At 35.8% G+C, this 18934-nt stretch overlaps 1 protein-coding gene across 7 annotated transcripts; it reads right to left on the minus strand.

Moving 5' to 3' along the window:
* Window positions 1-1626: 1626 nt before the first annotated feature.
* On the minus strand, window positions 1627-18928 carry Kctd18 (potassium channel tetramerization domain containing 18). 7 transcript variants are annotated; one of them, XM_048808257.1, is made up of 8 exons: window positions 18261-18928; window positions 17106-17187; window positions 16379-16606; window positions 13918-14129; window positions 11292-11485; window positions 10181-10275; window positions 5180-5282; window positions 1627-2808 (listed from the first exon to the last, which is right to left on the minus strand). In XM_048808257.1, the coding sequence occupies exons 3-8, from the start codon at window positions 16533-16535 to the stop codon at window positions 2298-2300; spliced, it is 1272 nt and encodes a 423-aa protein (XP_048664214.1). In that variant the 5' UTR covers window positions 16536-16606; window positions 17106-17187; window positions 18261-18928; the 3' UTR covers window positions 1627-2297. The 7 variants fall into 7 exon arrangements, with proteins under 7 accessions (XP_048664214.1, XP_048664212.1, XP_048664213.1 ...); XM_048808255.1 differs by having other exon boundaries at window positions 18190-18928; XM_048808256.1 differs by lacking the exon at window positions 17106-17187.
* Between the last annotated feature and the right edge of the window lie 6 nt (window positions 18929-18934).

Below are 18934 nucleotides of genomic sequence, written 5' to 3' on the forward strand. Positions count from 1 at the left end.
ATTATCAGATAGCCTTAACTTTTCTGAACTCCACAGATTTAATCTTTAAGAATTGGGGAAGACTTTTTTTCTTTATGATGTTGTTTTGAAACCAAAAAATCAATAAATAAAATATATGAAAGTATTTTGTAAATTGTAATATAGGGCAATTTAAACAAAAGAAATCCTTCAGTAGGTCCCCATTGCCAGCCTTAGGCTCTCAATGACACTACTAACCTGTTTTTACCAGGTAAAACCAGTTTTCAACAAGACTACCTGGAAGGGTATAATCAATTTTTTTTTATATGAGTTCACTTATATATCCTACTTACCATTGAGAATTTCTATGTGTCTCCTGATCCAACTGCCTGAACCTACTTCTCAAATCACTATTTATAAAGCTTTTCTTTTTTCTTCTTTCTGTCCAGAAAAAAACAATATCTTATGATGATTTATCCATTTATTTTTAGGGTCTGCTAAGGTAATGAGGATTTTAGAGTAAAAGTAAAACAAATAAAAACTTTTTTTTTTTTTACATAAAATTAAGCTAATCCCAGAGGACCATACCGAAATAATTTCAAGTTACTTGACCATTTAGAATTTGACTTTGACTCCTGATACTTATGTCTCTTCCTTACCTGAACTGCACCAGCTTCCAATAATTATTCCAAATACATTCTTACAAAGGCTAAGTGCACCAGGTAGATTTCCCCTGAAATGGAGACTATTGACTGACTCACCCAAGATTAATCATTAAAATGCTTCCTCTTCCTTTCCAGTAAATGTTTATTATGTATAAAATACACTACACACATACACACACACACACACACTCAAAAACACGCACATATATGTATAAAATAATTTTCTTATATGAATCATCAACTTGAAATCAAGAAATACTAATAATTTACAGACTGGTAGTTTCAAAAATTCACTATGGGTCTTTAATTTTCAGAACACCTGGATTCTGTATAATAGCATTTTTAAGGCACCTAAATATTTTATATATTCCACAGAAGAATATTATGTATCTTCAATTACTTTTCTATCCAAATAACCACGTATTTAAAAAAGTACTAGTAGATGGATAGTTATCCAAAATTGTTTTAATTATTTCATTCATTATCTGGACAAGAAAGCAATTTTGTAGGCAGAAATAGAAAACCTATTCTAACTAACAAACTTCAAATTGCTAAAAAGATTCAAGACTTAAGAACAGTCACAGAAAAATGTTGCTTTTTATGGAAAAGTTTTTCTTTATTTTGTAAAAAATAATGTTTTGACTATGTTTACTTTACGTTTTTCAAGGCAATGCAAGAACAATGCTAAGCATCTAAGTAAAAAGTATCCTGCTTTATGAGCTTATTGTTGAAAATGCTGAAGTCATACTGCTCACTGAAAGTAAATATGTGTTTCAGTTACAAAACAGAACATGTAAAGTAAATGCACAAGTGAATAGTCATGAAAAATAGAGGATTAATCAAAATATTCTGTTTAAAAATATTAAATTCAAGTTATGCATAAAAAATCACTGTATATTCAGAATGACTATAATGGTCAGTTCTGAAGAACGAGTATTAACTTTAGTTAAAAAGTTAAATTTTTTAACTTCTATTTTTCAAAGTAATTTCAAAACTGCACTATTCAAATTCACTGAAATCTTCCTGTGGTGTCTATAAATAAATCTGCTAACGGAAAAGAATAACAAAAGCCAATTTAGGAAAGAAAATGGCTCAAGTGAAAGTCAGAGTGTGATCTCGAATTATTGTCTTTTCCTCTCCCCATCATTTCATTTCGTATTGTGTTTTGAGCCTGAGAGCAACTGCAGGCAGCTCACCTTGTTCTACTCTTCCTCTCTGACCTCTACTGGCTTCAATATACTGCAGGCAAGTGCTGATCCCACCCTCTCCACTCACCAGACAGGACCTGGGCTGCAAGAAGGAGCATTACAAAAGTGCCTAGAGTCTACAATGTTTCAGCAACAAAAGAGACTTCTCTAATGATCACTGTGCTGTACTGTCACCTTAATACCAATTAACCATTTAAATAAAATTTTTTAAAAAAACAGAAAATCAAACTGCTCATAGACAATCCTTTAAAAGTTGGGAAGATGGATGAGAAGTAAATCTAAATAAAACCCCAACCATTCAAAGTCTCCCCTCCTCCATTCCTACTTCACACAATTCATTTTTCCCATAATAATCCTAAGCATAAACAGAAGCCTTCCCTTCTACTGCATCAAGAAACAGTGTCACTTATTGGTATCAAAGGTGTTGAAAGCTCTGAGACAAACAGGAGTACCAAATCTACCACTTTTATCCATCAGATTGGTCTTTCTCATTTTCAGTTCCCACATCCAAAGTGCTAGAAGCTTCTGGAGGAAGTGGTTTGGAGGGGCTGGCCTGCCTCGCTGCTGCTGTGGGGATGGGCAGAGAAGGCACTGCAGCACACAATGGAGTCCTCTTCAGCTTTATCACTCGGTGGGGTGTAGACTTCTTGTCTGAGAGCAGTACCTTTGCTGGAGGCGGGTGTGGGGCTCCATTTTCAGCACTTCTGGCCCCATGTGAAGCTTGAGAGTGACCAGATGCCCCAGTGCTCACAGGGTTCACAGAGCGCTGAGCTGCCTTTCCAAAGCTGCCACTCTGAGACTGGTTTGCTGGCATCTGAGAGGAGATCTGGATAGTGCTAGCTGGAGACACCCTGACTGAAGTGGAGTTTTTCACTTTAATTTGGGTGCTTGTGGAAGGGCCCAAAAATCTGACTGGCTTAGGACCAGCCTTACAATTCACACCTTCTTCTTCCTCTTCATTGAGTGTTATCAGTCGCCTAGAAATATAGAAGCATGTCTTTTTCAGAATTTACAGGTTAGTAACTAATCAAACCTTCTCCAAAGTGTACTTTTAGGGTTACTAAAAAGGTTTTCATCAAAAATTAAACCGTCAGGAGGTTCATAAGTATCAACCTATTTTAATTTTCAACTTCTACTGACATCAGTATGTAAGTTAACAGGTTTACAACTTGAATACAAATTATATCTTATCAAGTCACACATAAGGTGGACAAGGTGGGACACATCTATAATCCTAGGAGCTCAGGAGGCTGAAGAAGGAGGATCACAAGTTCAAAGCCAGCCTCAGCAACTTAGCAAGTAAGCAATTTAGCAAGTCTCTAAGCAATTTAGCAAAACCCTGTCTCAAAAAATGTGTGTGTGTGTGTGTGTGTGTGTGTGTGTGTGTATAAAGGGCTGGGATGTGGCTCAGTGGTTGAGCATCCCTGGTTTCAAAAAAAAAAAAAATCACATATAATATAAACTCCAAGAGGTAAATATGGAGTGTTTTATAAGAATTACACTACAAATCACTCTGTTCCCAAGAATCCTGATGTGGTAAGAAGATAATCAAGAATATCCAAAGTAGTTTTCCCCAGAAGTGTGAAGTTTACTGAAGTAAAAAAAAAAAAAAAAAAAAGAGGGTTTCACAATTAAATAAATTTGAGAAATGCTATTGTATATTTTATTCTCCAACTAGAGCTTTAAAATCCAAGTTGACAAATTAAAGGTTCTGAAAAGGTCTATAGTAACAACATCCATGTAACTGTGTTAGATCTGTATTTCACAATTATTCTGTAACAAAACCTAAGACAGCAGTAAAATGTGCATGTTGTGGGACACATTTGAGGGTGGGACCGCTAGAATGGTCAAAAACATGGTATGGTTAAATGTTTTTGAATTTGGAATGTTCTGGACAAACTTTCAAAGATTCCTGAACTAAGGTTACCATTCATCATAAATAGCCTAAAGGGAGAATATTTCTAAAAATGACCTAAAAAACATGAAGGACAACAGCAATCTTCCCAGTCCACTTCTTTTCACACAGCCTTAATGTGTTGTTAAAGGCAATTACAGGAGAGATCTCTCATTCTTGGAAATGGGATCAAACAATAGTATGATTATATGAAAATTTCTGTATGTAGTAAGAATGCCAATATAATATATTAAACCCTAAAACTTTACGGAACATAATTAGATTTTCTCTGGTGAGTCACATTGCTCCTTGGGACCTCATAGCGCTTCTCAGTCATCATTATCTTGTTAATGTATCAAAAATGATGCTTCATGACATCTCAGAGAAAGGGCCACTAACACAGAGGAAAGTCTCCATAAACCAGTCCTGTCTGCTTGTTTTCTGCCTACATCTTCCACTAGACTCTACACCAAGGTATCTTAACCTTTTGTGCTATTATCACTTTGGTCATATAATTCTTTGATCAGGTGGATCTACCCTGAGGATTGTAGGATGTTCATCAGTATTCCTGACCTTACCTACAAGATGCCAATAGCACTGCACACCGGAAATGTGACAGCTTAACAGTGCCAAATATCCCCTGGGGGACAAAATTGCCCCTTGTTGAGAACCACTGTGCTAGACCCAAATAATATTTTCTAACTATTGATTCAAAAGGCAAAATAAGGAATGATAATACAATTAAAATCTTTAAAAATAAAGATGAGATCTGTTTTGATAAGAGATAAAGATTAACTACTAAAAACTGCAACTTCTCTTCATTACTGAAAAAGATCCAGAGAACAAAAGTAAGAAAGTAGTCTGAAATTCCATGTGGTTAGAAAGCAAACTCCAGATCAGGTGATAGTGATGCCACAGTATCTGAAGGCCCTGCATAAAATCCAGACACTAAAATTGAAGTATGATTTTAAATGTATTTAAAACAGAAAGATGCAGATGTGAAGTGAATTTAATGCTAATAATGTCATGGAACACAAGAAAATACCATTAATAAAAATGCTATTTGTGGCAATAAGAAAGAAAAAGAAATTCAGAATAAGGCATAGGAAATTTCAAGTATTAAGTCTAAATAGATTTTTTTGACAATTGCCAATAAAGCATAGGATTTGTCTTCTGTGGGAGGAAAAACACCTACCACAGCACTGCTACTATATCCACTTAAAACCACATTCTCCAAAGAGAATATACTATACATTCAGTTTTAGAAAATTAAATATTCCCAGTTTTTACATAGTTTTTGTAATTCTACACTTCTCAAGATCTATATTATGATAAGACAAAAGAATATTCACCGAGGTGACTAATAAGTTCATGGTCAAGAACTATTATTCATTTCCCCCTTCATATGGGAAATAAAAGTAACAGACACATATTTTTCAAAAATAACAAATAACCTCTTTCGAATTGGAGTCATATGCCGCAGACTTCCAAGTAAAGGCCGCTCCTCCAGTGTCCAGCATTCTATGAGTTCATGAGGCACCCGCCAGTAGCTAACACCTTGAAGATAAAAAGACCTAATTAGGAGACCCACTGTCCACACCGTTGAGAAACACTGTGTCAGTAAGATTCACCAGGAAGAGTTTGAGATTCATGCCTCCCCACTTGATGAAGGGAGGCATGTACAACATCAACAGGAAATGCTCACTTAAAGCACGAGGACAGCAGAGTGGTACAGTGCATGGCCTGGATCTAGAAGAGCTGCTACTAACCTGGACTTTGCCACTTAGATTACCGAGGCAACTCAGGCTACCATGCATGCTCAAAGGGCTGAGCACGCATGCTGGTTACAGGCACACACTCTGGCCAAGACAGCCTGAGTCTGTATCCCACTCAGTCACTCACCAGTGTTGCCTTAGGAAAGTTACTTTTCTGGGCCTAAACTTTGATTTTTCTCTATAAAAAGAGAACGATAATAATAGTCTGCACCTCACAGGATTGTTGTGATAATTAAGTAAGTGAATAAATGTGAACAGTTTAAACACTCAAAATTGTTGGTGCCTTTACTATCAGTGTCATGTTGGTAAGATTATAATACTGGACAGTGATTATACCACTTGCTCTGTTTGCATCACTATGCTGCTCTGACCATCAAATCAGGTAAACTTAGAGAACCACTCCTTAAATAGCAGATACTATGTAAATAGGAAACATCACCACCCTATTAAAGCCAGAATAATCTGAGTTAACATGTTAAGCCAAGAAAACAGCCAAATTAACTTTAATTTTTAAATATGACACACTTTTGATTGAAACTTAAAACTACATTCTTATGAACCTCAAAAACATTATGGTAATAAAAGATGCCAGATATAAAAGATCACATCTTGTACAATTCCATTTACATGGAGTATGCAGATAGGCTAAACTCATTGAGACAGACAATCGACTAGTGGCTACAAGGGCTACAGGGGAAAACTGAATGGGGGGGAGTAATTGCTTAATGGGTACTGGGGCTCTAGACAGGTAATGGTTTCCCAACATTGTGAATGTTGTAAATGGCATGATATGTATAGTTTAAACTAGTTAATTCTACATTATATGAATGTTACATCAATTTAAAAAAACAAAAAATTATATATAGACAAATGAAAAGAATTATGTTGAACAAAAATTGCTTGGCATTAAAAAAATAACTCTATAAGTCCCAATAATATTCTTTGTGTCTTCTTTTCATCATTAAAGTTCTAGTAACAATAACCAACTTAACAAATATAGCCTATAAAATATTACATAGACATGTTCAAGACTCAAAGAACCCTATTAACCTCATTTTAAGTACAACTTTCTGGAACTGTTTTATCACATTCCAAAAACCTACATGTTACAAACTCATTACTAAAGGTCCATTAAGTTTGCCTTATTTTTTAAGTCAGGTCTAAGATAATTTACATAAAATAAGATTTACCCTTTTTAGGTACATACTTTAATGAGTTTTGACAAATGTGTACAGCTATGTACTCAAGGTCACAATCAGGATATAGAACATTTCTATCAGCCCAAAATGTTCTGAATTAACAACATCCTCCCCTCCTTCTCTAGTTTCACCTTTTTTCAGAATGACATAAAAATGGGATCATATAATATGTAGCCTTTTGTGTTTAGCTTCTTTGGTATGCTGCTTTAAAATTCATCCATGTTGATGTATTATTGTTTTTTGCTAAGTAGTATTTCATTGTATAGATCTATGGAGTGCAATTTGTTTAACTTTCATTTTTTACCTGTCTGTAAAATAATTTACACTCATTATATAAAACCTGCAAAATATAGAAAAGAAACTCAAAATCAATCCTAATCCAAAAAGTAGAAATCATAGCTGAGGACATATTGATATATTTCATTCCAATCTTTTCTAGTCATATGATATATTCATAGCTGAAAGTACTTTATGTTTCATTTTGTTTCCTGCTTTTGATCATTTCCTGCATTTTATGATTTAAGGACATGGAAAACAGGCCCTAAGGAACTTCCCTTACTGTTCCCCTACCGCCCTGCCCTAAATGATCCCACCACCAAAACTCCTCCCTTGACCTGGACCTGCCAGCCAAAAGGGCCCTCCAAAAGTAGCTAACTCCTCCCATGAGCTGGCTCTCCTAAAGCCCTATAAACCCCAGACCCTCATGGTGGCCTGCTGCCATTCCTCCTACTCTCCCACCAAGATGTGCCCTGTGGTGCTGAATATAGCATCGCTCTCCATGAGATCTCCCTCCATTTCCTTTTTCTTTTTGTATTCTCTTTCATGAGCTTTCAATGATGAGTGCTAATTTATGTCAAAAGTTGTTCAAACTAAATTTAATAGCTTGATTATATTCCAAACAACTTTGGGTTATATATACAAACTCCTAAACATGAGTATATATATAATATATAAATAATTTATTCCCAAATAATTTTAATACCTTATTCCATTCTGCAGATACACCCAGAATGTGTGTAGACAAATTTATCAATTTGGTCTTTATGATTTATTTTGTGCTTATAATTTCTCTACTTAAAAAGCCAACTATTTAAATTTCTTTTAATTTAAAGTAAGTTTTTTTTTTCATTCATAAATCCACTTGGAATTATTTTGATAAATGATGTGAGGTTAAAGTTTTATTTTTCCTCTCAAGCATATTTCTCAATTATTTATTAAATAACCTATATTTTTTCCCATTGGTATTACAGACAGTATTTTTATTAAAATTTTACCAGTGTTTACTCTTGATCTGTACTCTATTCACACACAAGAAACACATTTTTTTTTTTATTATCAGAGAGTTATTGTAGCATGTTTTACTATCAGCATGTTTTACTATCAGGCCCCTAATTCTACTTCCCAAAATTTTCTTGGCTACTTTACCTATTTATTCTTTCAGAGGAATTTTAGAATCATTCTCTCAAGATTTCCAAAGAGTTCCATTGATATTTTGGCATAAATCATGTTAAAACTCTAATATGAGAAAAACTGATATCTTTATAATATTCAGATTTTCCATTCAGAATCATGGTAAGTCTTACCATTCTCTCTCTTTTTTTAAATAGATGGATGAATGAATGGATTGATGGAACAGGTAGATAAATACATTTCATCAGTTTTCTTCATAAAAAGACTCAAGCATATCTTAGATAGTCTCAAGGGAGAGTCAAGTTATTTTATGTTTTGCTTATTACTATTGTGAATGAAATTTCCCCATAATCATTTCTAATTGATTACAGGTAAGCTGTCAATCACTGTAAATCTATGTTGTATCCAGCTATCTTAGTCTACTTAAATACTTTTAACTGATTCTTCCAAGTTTTCTAAAAATATATATTGTCCACAAATAGCAATGATTTTGTTTTTTCTGTTCTACAGTTTTTTCTCTCTTACTTCTGTCACCTGGCACAGGAATGAAGCAAAGGTTAAGAGTAAACACCAATGATAAACATATTTCTCCAGGCCTTCCAGAACTTTGTTAAATAACAATGATGTTCTATGACATGCTGTTTTTTAAAAATAAAATCATTCACATGTTTTGTAAAAGTTAGTGATTCCAGTTTTCCACTTCAGCTTCCTAAAGTCAGTGGAGAAAGAAGCCAGGCCAGCGCCCTCCAGAAGTCTCCTGGGCATCCTGCCAGGCCAGAGGCACAAAAGAAGACAGAGAGAACAACAGGGGGTTTGTTCCTCAACTTGAGCATAAGTGTCTCAAAGTAAATTAAATCTCAAATAATAAGCTTAAAGAGAATAGCTCTTTTTTCATTATTATATATCACCCTGCATGCTTGAGGGGTAAGATGGGAAAGGAAAAGGAGGAAGGTAAGGGGGCTAAAGTTGAAGAAAGGAAGAAAAGCTGGTGCCAGCACTGGCCAAATGGTGGACTGGCAGATATAGAGTTTTTAATAAAAGTCTCTTCTACCCTATATACATGTTTGATTACACTATTGGAGTGACTCTGCACCATGTACAGAAAGAGGAATGAGAAGTTGTGCTCCACTTGTGTACAATATGTCAAAATGTATTCTACCGATAAATTAACTAATTAATAAATTAATCAATTAAAAGCCTCTTCCTTGTGGGCTAGGGATATAGCTCAATGGTAGAGCACTTACCTAGCATGACAAGGCCCTAGATTTAATTCCCAGTACTGCAAATACATAAATAAATAGCCTCTGCCTTTCATTCATTCTTATGTGATTGGCAATCTGGCTCTACCAGTTTTCAAAGTCATTTGAGGATTGTGATGTGTCTTATTCATCAATGGAACCAATTTTAGCACTTAGAGTGCTTTGTACCTAATGAACATTCGATATATACTTATTATTTAAGAAAAAATACTTAAGCATAGAACAGTTAACTCTCTGTAATTCCTAAGCTAGTGGCATGGTCTTTCTGAGACTGTTTCCTCATCTATATACAACCGGAAATAGTAAGCAGTATATAGGTTGCTTTAGTACTAAGAGCTATACATGCAAACTAATTAAAACAGTGTATTGTCAGCTCTCTCTAGGTAGCTTGACTTAAAATTTCCAGTTTTCAAAGTGTGTATTTAAAAATTATCTTGTTTTCTAAGAGCGCTTTAGACACCTCCTTCATGATTTTCATTTTTTCTCTATTTTCTTACTCATTTTATGCTTAATTTAGAGGTTTACTTCTTAGGACAATGCTAGGTACACAGTAGGTCTAAATAAGCTCTTACTTAATTGAACTAATTAAGCACAACTAATAAAAACATATTTGAGGCTAGTAAATTATAAATTATTAATAGTATCTCGCAATTCATGGAGTTTAAAGATTTATAAGGAAACTATCTCTATGTCACCACAAGATGACAAATAGCTTGACACACTCAAAAATATATTTTTTCAAAAAAGAAATGCAACATTTATGTTTACTTTGTCTTATTAAGGAAAAGTATGTGAAAAGAATTGCACTGTACCTTTTCCTTCCCAAGCATCGAAGGCATCCATCATTTTCTTCAACTCAGGTACTGAATAATAACTCCAAATGTACTGAACATTATTTCCCGCCTCTCTAGAAATATTACAAAAAATAATGGAAATACCAACATATGAATCTGTATACATATATGCGGCTAATGGAGACTCAGTAAGTGCTTGGTGACTAAGGAAAAAATAACATAGACATTCAGTGGTTGTTCTGTGACCCTTACACCTACACATAAACTATAAATTAATATAAACACATATGTGTATGCAAGTATATACACACACACAACAGCACATACATTTGATCTTTTTTTTAACCACAGTAAAGTATCTGTTAATTTCATAATATAAACCATATTGATAAGTCAGTACATTTTAAAATCAATTTTTTTTAAAAAAATCAGCCAACTCTAGTAACTTTCCTATCATCATGCCATGCACTTATATATACCTCATATAGAAGCATCCTTGCCCATAAACAATTCAGAAACTGATGACCTCTATAATCATCTGAAAGAAAACCAAGCCTATATATATGGTCAAGCATTAGTCACTAATATGTGACCCAATCCAATCTCCCAGAGAATTTAAATAAATAAATAAAAGTTTGCTAGCTGAATTGACCAGTATCATAAAATTACACGAACTACATTAAAGGGACAACTTTAATGTATTTAAGTCATAGAATTCAAAAGCTGGAAGAGACCAAGGAAGGCCTTCATTTTTCAGAAGACATGAGGCACAGGCAGCCCTGGGCCACTCACTGGGCCTGCTGACTTCTAGTCAGTGCTTCTTCCTAGTGTTCAGGAAAGACGCTGGGCATGTGGCTTTGCTTTTTTTTTTTAAGCCTCTCAAAGGATTCTAATGCTTACTCCTTGTTGAGAACCACTGTCCTGACCATACAGATGGCCTGTAATTTGTATACATGTAAAATGGTGTTAGTCATACTCTCTTCCTGATGTAAACCTATCTCCACAGCTATGGGGCTCACCACATTCACTGAGATGTGCTTATGGTCTTTTCTAGTCAAGCACAATATTTCACCTCTTAGAAAGCATCAACACTCTATTTTGTTCCTTTTACTTTTAAATTTGGACATACCTTTTAAAAATGCTTTTGCTATGAATTCTTCCTCCAAGCTGCTTATCAATAGCATCAGTTCCATCAGTTTTTGTGGCATATACACCAATAATTCTGCTCTCACAGCTTGCACCAGATGTGTTAAGATAGTGGAGAACCCAAACTGTTGGCTTATTGCAAACTAAGCCATATGAATCACAGAAGTCTGTTAAAGCCTAAAGCAAAATATATATATATATATATATATATATATAAAACTTGAATTTAATAGAGTAAAGTGAAAAATGAATTTGCTCTATTATTTTCATGCAAAGCTACAATCTAAACTGATCAGAAGAGAAATAAAAAAGATTATAAATTTCAGCCTAGTCTTTAAACATGTATGTAATGAAATTATGGGTGAAAGGGTCACAAAAAATACCACCCAAAAACCCAATGCACTTTTTTCATTTAGACAATCCTTTTCCATATGGAAATTCTATTTTATCTCCTCTTCCAGCAGACCAATTTTATAATCTTTTAATTTTATAGTCTTCCTAAAATAAGTAAAAGTTAGATCTCTTCTTTTTCCTTTAGAATATTTTCACAAATATTCCCCATTTGATTCAATCTTCCGTTCACCTTCCACTGACTAGCCCATGGTTGGTCCTTATTTTTAATTCCAAATTCCAATCATGGACTAACCAGATTAACTTGTTCTTTTACACTGAAAGATAGATATATGTGAACTCAAAAAATACTGTTTGAACTCATTTGGCATTTATCTAACCATTCATTTGCTTGAATATTAAATACCTACTATGTGTTGAGCATTAAGGTCCTGGAGTTATTATGGTGAAGAGACCTACCCTCCAAGAGTTTACAGCTAATGCAAAAGACAGACATTAACTAAGTCATCAGCATACCATGTAACAAGTACCACCTGATGAGAATAAAGGCACTGCAAGGAAGGGAGCATGGGGTTTCACCCAGTGGAGTAGCAAAGGGCCTTCCCTGGGAGAAATGATATTACTAATCTACACACCTTAAGGAGAGGCACCTTTGTTGTTTTGTTCACTAATATATCCTCAAGTGTCTGGAATAGTGGCTGACACAAAGGACATGCCCAATATTAATACTAAGTAGTGAAACTAAGGACCTCTTGTGTCTTGCCCTTTCATTTAATATTGCTCCTGTATTGGTCTTAAACTGTCCTTGCATATCAATAAGAATTTCTAACTACACTATAAATTGTTCAAAGGCAAAAACTGTACATTGTATTTCTGAGTATCCAACACAGTCCCTGTACAGTGCCATATATGTCACAAACTGTTAAAACATATGTGTGTTAACCAATTAAATAAATGTGGATATGCTTTGCCTTCATTAAATACAAACTAGGAATAAAAAAACAATAGAGTTGAAATTCAAAAGATGAACATTAACTTTCACCAACCCTCCAGCCAGGCTTTTTTTAGCCCCATTCTGTAAATACGTCAAACAGCACTAAAAGACTATTATTTGGCAGTTAAATTTATAAATAACTTCAGTAGCAAAACACATACATCTATGCAAATTCCTGAAGGGAATCTGGAACCAAATCAACTTTCTCTCTGAGCTGCACTCGTAATGATCAACCATCCATCAGCTTACTTCCTAGACACTGACATCCAAATCAAAGAAACAAACCAGTTGAGATCACTTTTCACTATTAACCATTACCCAGGGAAAACAGTTTTCTTAGGTACTAATTAATATCAAATATAATACTTGTCATAAGACAGAGATAATGAAACTTATCAACTCATGTAAAGATCTTAAGATGCAACTCCACGTGGTGTACAACCTGAGAAATGAAAAGTTGTGCTCCATTTGTGTATAATGAAATGAAATGCATTCTGCTATCATGTATAAGTAATTTTAAAAATTTTAAAAAAATGTTAAAAAAAAAAAAAAAAAAGATGTGGCTGGGTGCAGTGATGCATGTCTGTAATCTCAACAGCTCTGGAGGCTGAGACAGGAGGATCATCAGTTCAATGCCAGTCTCAGCAACTGCAAGGCACTAAGCAACTCAGTGAGACTCTATCTCTAATAAAATACAAAACTGGGCTGGGGATGTGGCTCAGTGGTTGAGTGCCTCTGAGTTCAACCCCTGGTATCCAAAAACAAAAAACAAACAAACAAAAAAAAGATGTGATTTAAAACAGAAACATCTTTAAAAAGATTTACTGATCTCAATTTGAATTAAATTAATGTTTTAACTCACTGAAAACACTAAATCAGGTAAAAAAAAAATTATTATTTAGTATGACTACTCTTTTAAAATAACCATTTTAGTAAACTAAATAATACTAGTATGCTCTAAGAAGTATCATAATATTTCTCTTAATTTAAAAGAGCTTTAGTAGCAGAATGGTTCTATTAAAAAAGTCATCAAAAAGAGAAATATAAATTCAATTAATCCTTGAGTGGCAAAGTAATACACTTTCCTAGAACTGAACTGTGGCCTTAAAAACTGAGTAGGAGTAATTAAGAATCGTGTCTTCAAAAAGCATAAGAACTATCTCATGTTTCATTATGTGACAACACAGGTGATATAAGATAATCCATATTGCTTTGTGCATAATAAATAAATTACATATTTTAAAACTTAAGAAAATGCCAAGACCTTTTTAAGTTCTATATTTGACCTTAAAGAATATGTCTCCATTTCATTGGCCAAGTGGTCAGACAGGCTGTATGGGTAAGGTATGCCAAAGTAATCAGCCTCTTCCTGTAGGGCAACACGAGTGTGCTCATCTGTGGGAATCTGAACTTCTCCATGAAGATAATCCAAAAGGTATTTAAATAGATGTCCATCACGATCAATAACACAAGCCCCTAGAAAACATTCAGTTCAAAAATGGTTGCATAGATTCATATGATGACCAATAAAACTTCAACAAGTCCGATGACCTCTACAATTGTAAATATTTCTTTCTCACAAAAAAAGTTAACATTTATTATTGAGATAGGTTTAGCTAATCAAACTAAGTTAGACTTTTGATGTTTCACCTGGAACAGTAAATATGATATACTAGCTACCCTCAGCTTACAAATAGATGATAGTACATAATTGAATTTGAGTGGTTGTTTGGGGAAATCATCTGCATCTCTAAAACACTGCACATAAATCTGAAAGCAAGTATCTATCTCCAGGGTTGTCATGTTTGGTTGTGTGGGTGAACTGTGTACCTGTAGGCCAGACCAAGGGGACGAGCAAGGCTAAAATCAAGCTCACACTTTGCTCTTCCAGCCAAGTGCACTCTGCCATGGAGTTGTACCCTCTTGGATAAAAGGCCACACTTTTCTAATACGCACAAAAAGATTATGTGGGCCGGGCACATGCCTGTAATCCCAGCAGCTCAGGAGGCTGAGACAGGAGAATCAAGAATTCAAAGCCATCCTCAGCAGAAGCGAGGCATTGAGCAACTCAATAAGACCCTGTCTCTAAATAAAATACAAAATAGGGTTAGGGATGTGGCTCAGTAGTTGAATGCCCCTGAGTTCAATCCCTGGTACCTCAAAAATTAATTAAATAAATAAATAATAAATTTTTAAAAAATTAAATTAAATTTAAAAAAAGATTATGTGGGTTAGTGGTATACTTTGTATTCTTACCCACCATAGAGAAAAATATATTCCAAGATAGACTTGGAATTTTGATGCAATAACCACATTCCTACTATGGTCACTGCAAAAACCAAGGGGACTTCAGACTGATAGTAGAAAGGAAGCTTACCCCTAACTTCAACATCTTTAAAAAGATTTGTAGGCTATGAGGGCAGCTACTTTCCACAGAGAAACACATTTTCTAACTTGAAGAACACATAGAGAAGCTTATATTTAACCAGTCTCAATACCTTCACCCATAAGGTCCCAGGACAGGTGTATAGAGTTGGAGCTGCCCCATGCTAAAGAGGACACTTGGGTGCTTGCCACTATGTTCAGCGTTGAAATATCAGTGACACTATAAGCCTGAAGTTCCTAGAACCAAGTATGCCCTATGTTTGAGATTTTTAGGTTAGTCCCTTAAGAGTGTGAAAACCAACACTTTAAAAAAGAAGGAATGCCATGTTGGTACCACTTTATGGTAAGAATTTTCTTAGACAATTTAGTAAAATCAGAAAAAAAAAAAAAGAAAAAGCTTCTGCATCACATACTTCGTATTTTCTTTTCTCCCTTGATTCGTTGAGCAAAGGATTAAGGAGGTAAAAATTGGGGCAGAGAATAGAGCTCAATCCCTGGTTACCATAAACATTCTGCACCAGGGATATCAGGCTGTGGGTACCAGACACCAGTGATTTTCCATTCTTTCAACTGCATGTAGTTGACAAAGCAACTTCCCAAGACCTTGAGTTATTAATAAAAGAATGGTATTGTGTGCTCAGGACTTCTCAATCCCAGTTCTCTAATACAGAACTAGAGTGGGTTCTGGGACTCACAAATAGTGCAAAAGCCACTCTTGGGGTGATAAAGATAAACCAGTAGTAGGTTCAATGACCCTCACAGTACTTGAAGAAAAGAGAACAGACCCAGACCATATTATTATATTTTATAGTTTCTTCTAAAACATCAACTTTGGAGACCAAAGGTATCACTACACTGCCATTTCCTCAACTACGCATGTCAGACCACACCACACAATACAGCGAGGGCAAGTGGCAAGGGCAACTCTAATTTTTCAACATCTGCTTTGTAGGCTATGAGGGCAGCTACTTTTCAGAGCGAAACACATTTTCTAACTTGAAGAACACATAGAGAAGCTAATATATTTAACCAGTCTCAACACCTTCACCCATAAGGTCCCATGACAGTAATAACTTTCAAAATACTATTAATCCCCATAATAACGTCCTGGTTGGCCTTCATGCATTCACTTCTTTGTTAACTTTTAGCAATAGCATCACAGATTTTAGAAACTCGTATTTAATTTCTATGTACTTAATGAATCTCCATACAGCCCTAATGATCTCAATAATTAGTAGACTAATACATTCCAATGTAATTAGGAAAATCAGAGGGAATTTAAAATAGATTCCCATTCTAATGAATATTCATGATCATGCTTCCAGACTTTAGAAATTTACCTGATTCATCTGTTTTTAGAGGAAAACGACCACTGAACATAGATGCCAGCATAGAATCCTTAAAACGGCACAAAGACTCTCGCCGGGCTGTGTAAATACAGCCACCCACATTCAGCCGAAGAATATCGAGCACCTCTTCTGTCTTGTGGCCTGCCATTGCTCCCTTGGACACCTAAAGGTTTGCCTCACACTTTCAAACTTCAAAATAATGGCAGTCCAGGACCTCCTCTGTAAAAACAAAGGACAATCATCACTGACATTTTCAACAATAAATTAATGATAAATTAAATATACTTGAATATGATTTTAAATCACTTCCTTAGAACTGGCAATGTTGAATTAAAATATTTTATAGAATACGAAAGAAGTTTGGGGCTGAGGTTGAGGTCCAGTGTAGAGTGCTTGCCTAGCACATGGAGGCACTGGGTTTGATTCTCAGCACCATATTAAATAAATAAATAAATAAATATTAAAAAAAAAAAAGAAGTTTAAGATATGCTGAGAAGTCGGAAAACTGGCCTGAGAATTTGTAACAGATTATAAACTATCACCAACTAAATCACAGCTGCTGAGATGACTTTAGAGAACTAAACATATGTCCACATACAAAGCAAAGGTGAGGCACACTTATGTTATTTGGCATTGACATGTCTTTTTAACTGAAGAAGCTACCTGGACTGCAGAGGACATTTGTGTATAGCATGGAATTGAGCTGCTAGGCTTTTACCATTTAGTTCTGGGATCTTGGACAAATTATTTATCTTCCTTTTCTTGTTTCCTCGTCCATAAAATGGAGGCAGCAATGGTGCCTACATTAAAGATTAACAGAGGAATAAATAACAGAATATATAAAAAGTATTTGGAATAGTCTCTAGTTCAGAGTAAGTATGCAATAAATGACAAATATGCATAATGAAATAAATTTTACCATAAGGTATTTACTGACTTGATACTGACTTTGAAGATTAAAGGAAACAAAAAAGAAGTTATTAACAAATAATTCTAATTCTTAAGTTATATCACTTATCAATTGAGATCAGAATTCTGTAGCCAGAGTAGTCTAGAACTATAATTGACACCTCTAAGGTATCCAGTTTCTTCACTCTAAAATGGCTAAAGCCATTTTAGATTGTTAACCATAGGTGTCTGTAGTGTTTTTACAGAACCTGAAATGACACTGTGCTAGGAAAGATGCTCTTAATAATGAGAATCTTCAGTACCTATATACTTCATAGCAAGTTTAAAATGGCTGCCAAAGGCGCAACTACATCAGGTCAATCCATTATTACTATGTGATCAACTCAAATCCTTTTGTAGATAATCCTATTTAGGCAGTTGCCAATAAAATGGAGAAGACCACATATGTGGATCATGGTCAATAGACAGAAACTATTATGGGATAAAGGATCAGTCTTACAAAACCATTATGGATGTGACTTCTTGCTGTCCAGAAGTCCTGGGAGCAGCACTCCAAAGATTCATGAGAAAATGGCTTCTGAGTCATGGGGTGGCACTGGTTCCCGCTACCCTTGTTACCAGCTCCCTGGAATCCTATCTATTCTTCATGGCATTGACAGATTTCTTGCATGAACTTCCCAAGTACCCACCCCAAGTTAGAATCCTTGCAGTTATTCAAATGTACTTTGTACTTCTGCCCACATTTCTATCCACTTATTTAACCGCTACTTTTTTCTTATTTGTAAGCTTGAGGAAAGCAAGGCTGGTGTCACCCTTAATAATTCCCATTTACTGAATGCATGTGCCAGCCACTACAATTCACAGAAAAGCCTTATAGGATAGGAATTACTGACCCTATTGACAGATGAGAATACTTGGATAAAAAAATAAGAGTGATGTGTGCAGGGTCCACATTGGGACCTACTCATAAATGATGGAACCAGTTGCAATCCAGGGTAGCAGGATCCATCCCAAGTTCTTCCAGCTGCACCCCGAAGCGGCCTCCTTCAGGACTGCTCCACCCTTATGGCTCCTGATCCAGGACCCTTCACTCACGAAGCAGCAGTGCATCTGAAGACCTGATAGCTACAGGAAGGCAGCAGCACCCTGAATCCGGGGGCTAAGAGCTCCTCCACCACCTCCAGGTGATCTCTCCTAAGGCTGAGGACCATCATCAATTCAAGATTAGATCTGTGGCGGCATTCCCCAAACCCCATCCTCAGATGCACCCATTTAGGCTTCCTTCTGTGTGAGAAGGGCATGGCTCAAAGGGGCTGTGTCCCGATGTGAGGTTCTGAGACCACCTGCATCAAAACCATAAGGACGCTGGCTGAAAATGCAGACTCCCAGGCCACAGCAGAATCTGGTTCAGTTTGAGAGGGGCTCGGGATCCGCCCTAGGACCACACTTTCACAAACACTGCTCAAAGGGCTCACTCTTCCTCGGAGAGGGACGAAAAGGAAGGGGTGGAAAACCAGAAAGCCCCGCGGGGGTCTCCAAAGGCCCAAGGACCCCGAATTGGTCAGAAGCCCAAGCCTGCAGCCCGGGGCGCCGGTATCATCAGCACGGCCCGGGCCTCCTGGGGGCGCCCCGCCTCCT

Source organism: Marmota marmota, unplaced genomic scaffold (genome assembly GCF_001458135.2).
Source record: "Marmota marmota marmota unplaced genomic scaffold, marMar, whole genome shotgun sequence".
NCBI lineage: Eukaryota > Metazoa > Chordata > Mammalia > Rodentia > Sciuridae > Marmota > Marmota marmota.

Bases quoted from the DNA above. Each gene is read 5' to 3' on its own strand.
- Kctd18 (XM_048808256.1), bottom strand. From the start codon at position 16,535: ATGGCAGGCCACAAGACAGAAGAGGTGCTCGATATTCTTCGGCTGAAT. The intron at 14,130-16,378 runs GTAAATTTCTAA...AATGTTTTCTAG, and splicing joins TCTAAAAACAGATGAATCAG to GGGCTTGTGTTATTGATCGT. The intron at 11,486-13,917 runs GTCTTGGCATTT...ATTTTGCTTTAG, and splicing joins CAAATATAGAACTTAAAAAG to GCTTTAACAGACTTCTGTGA.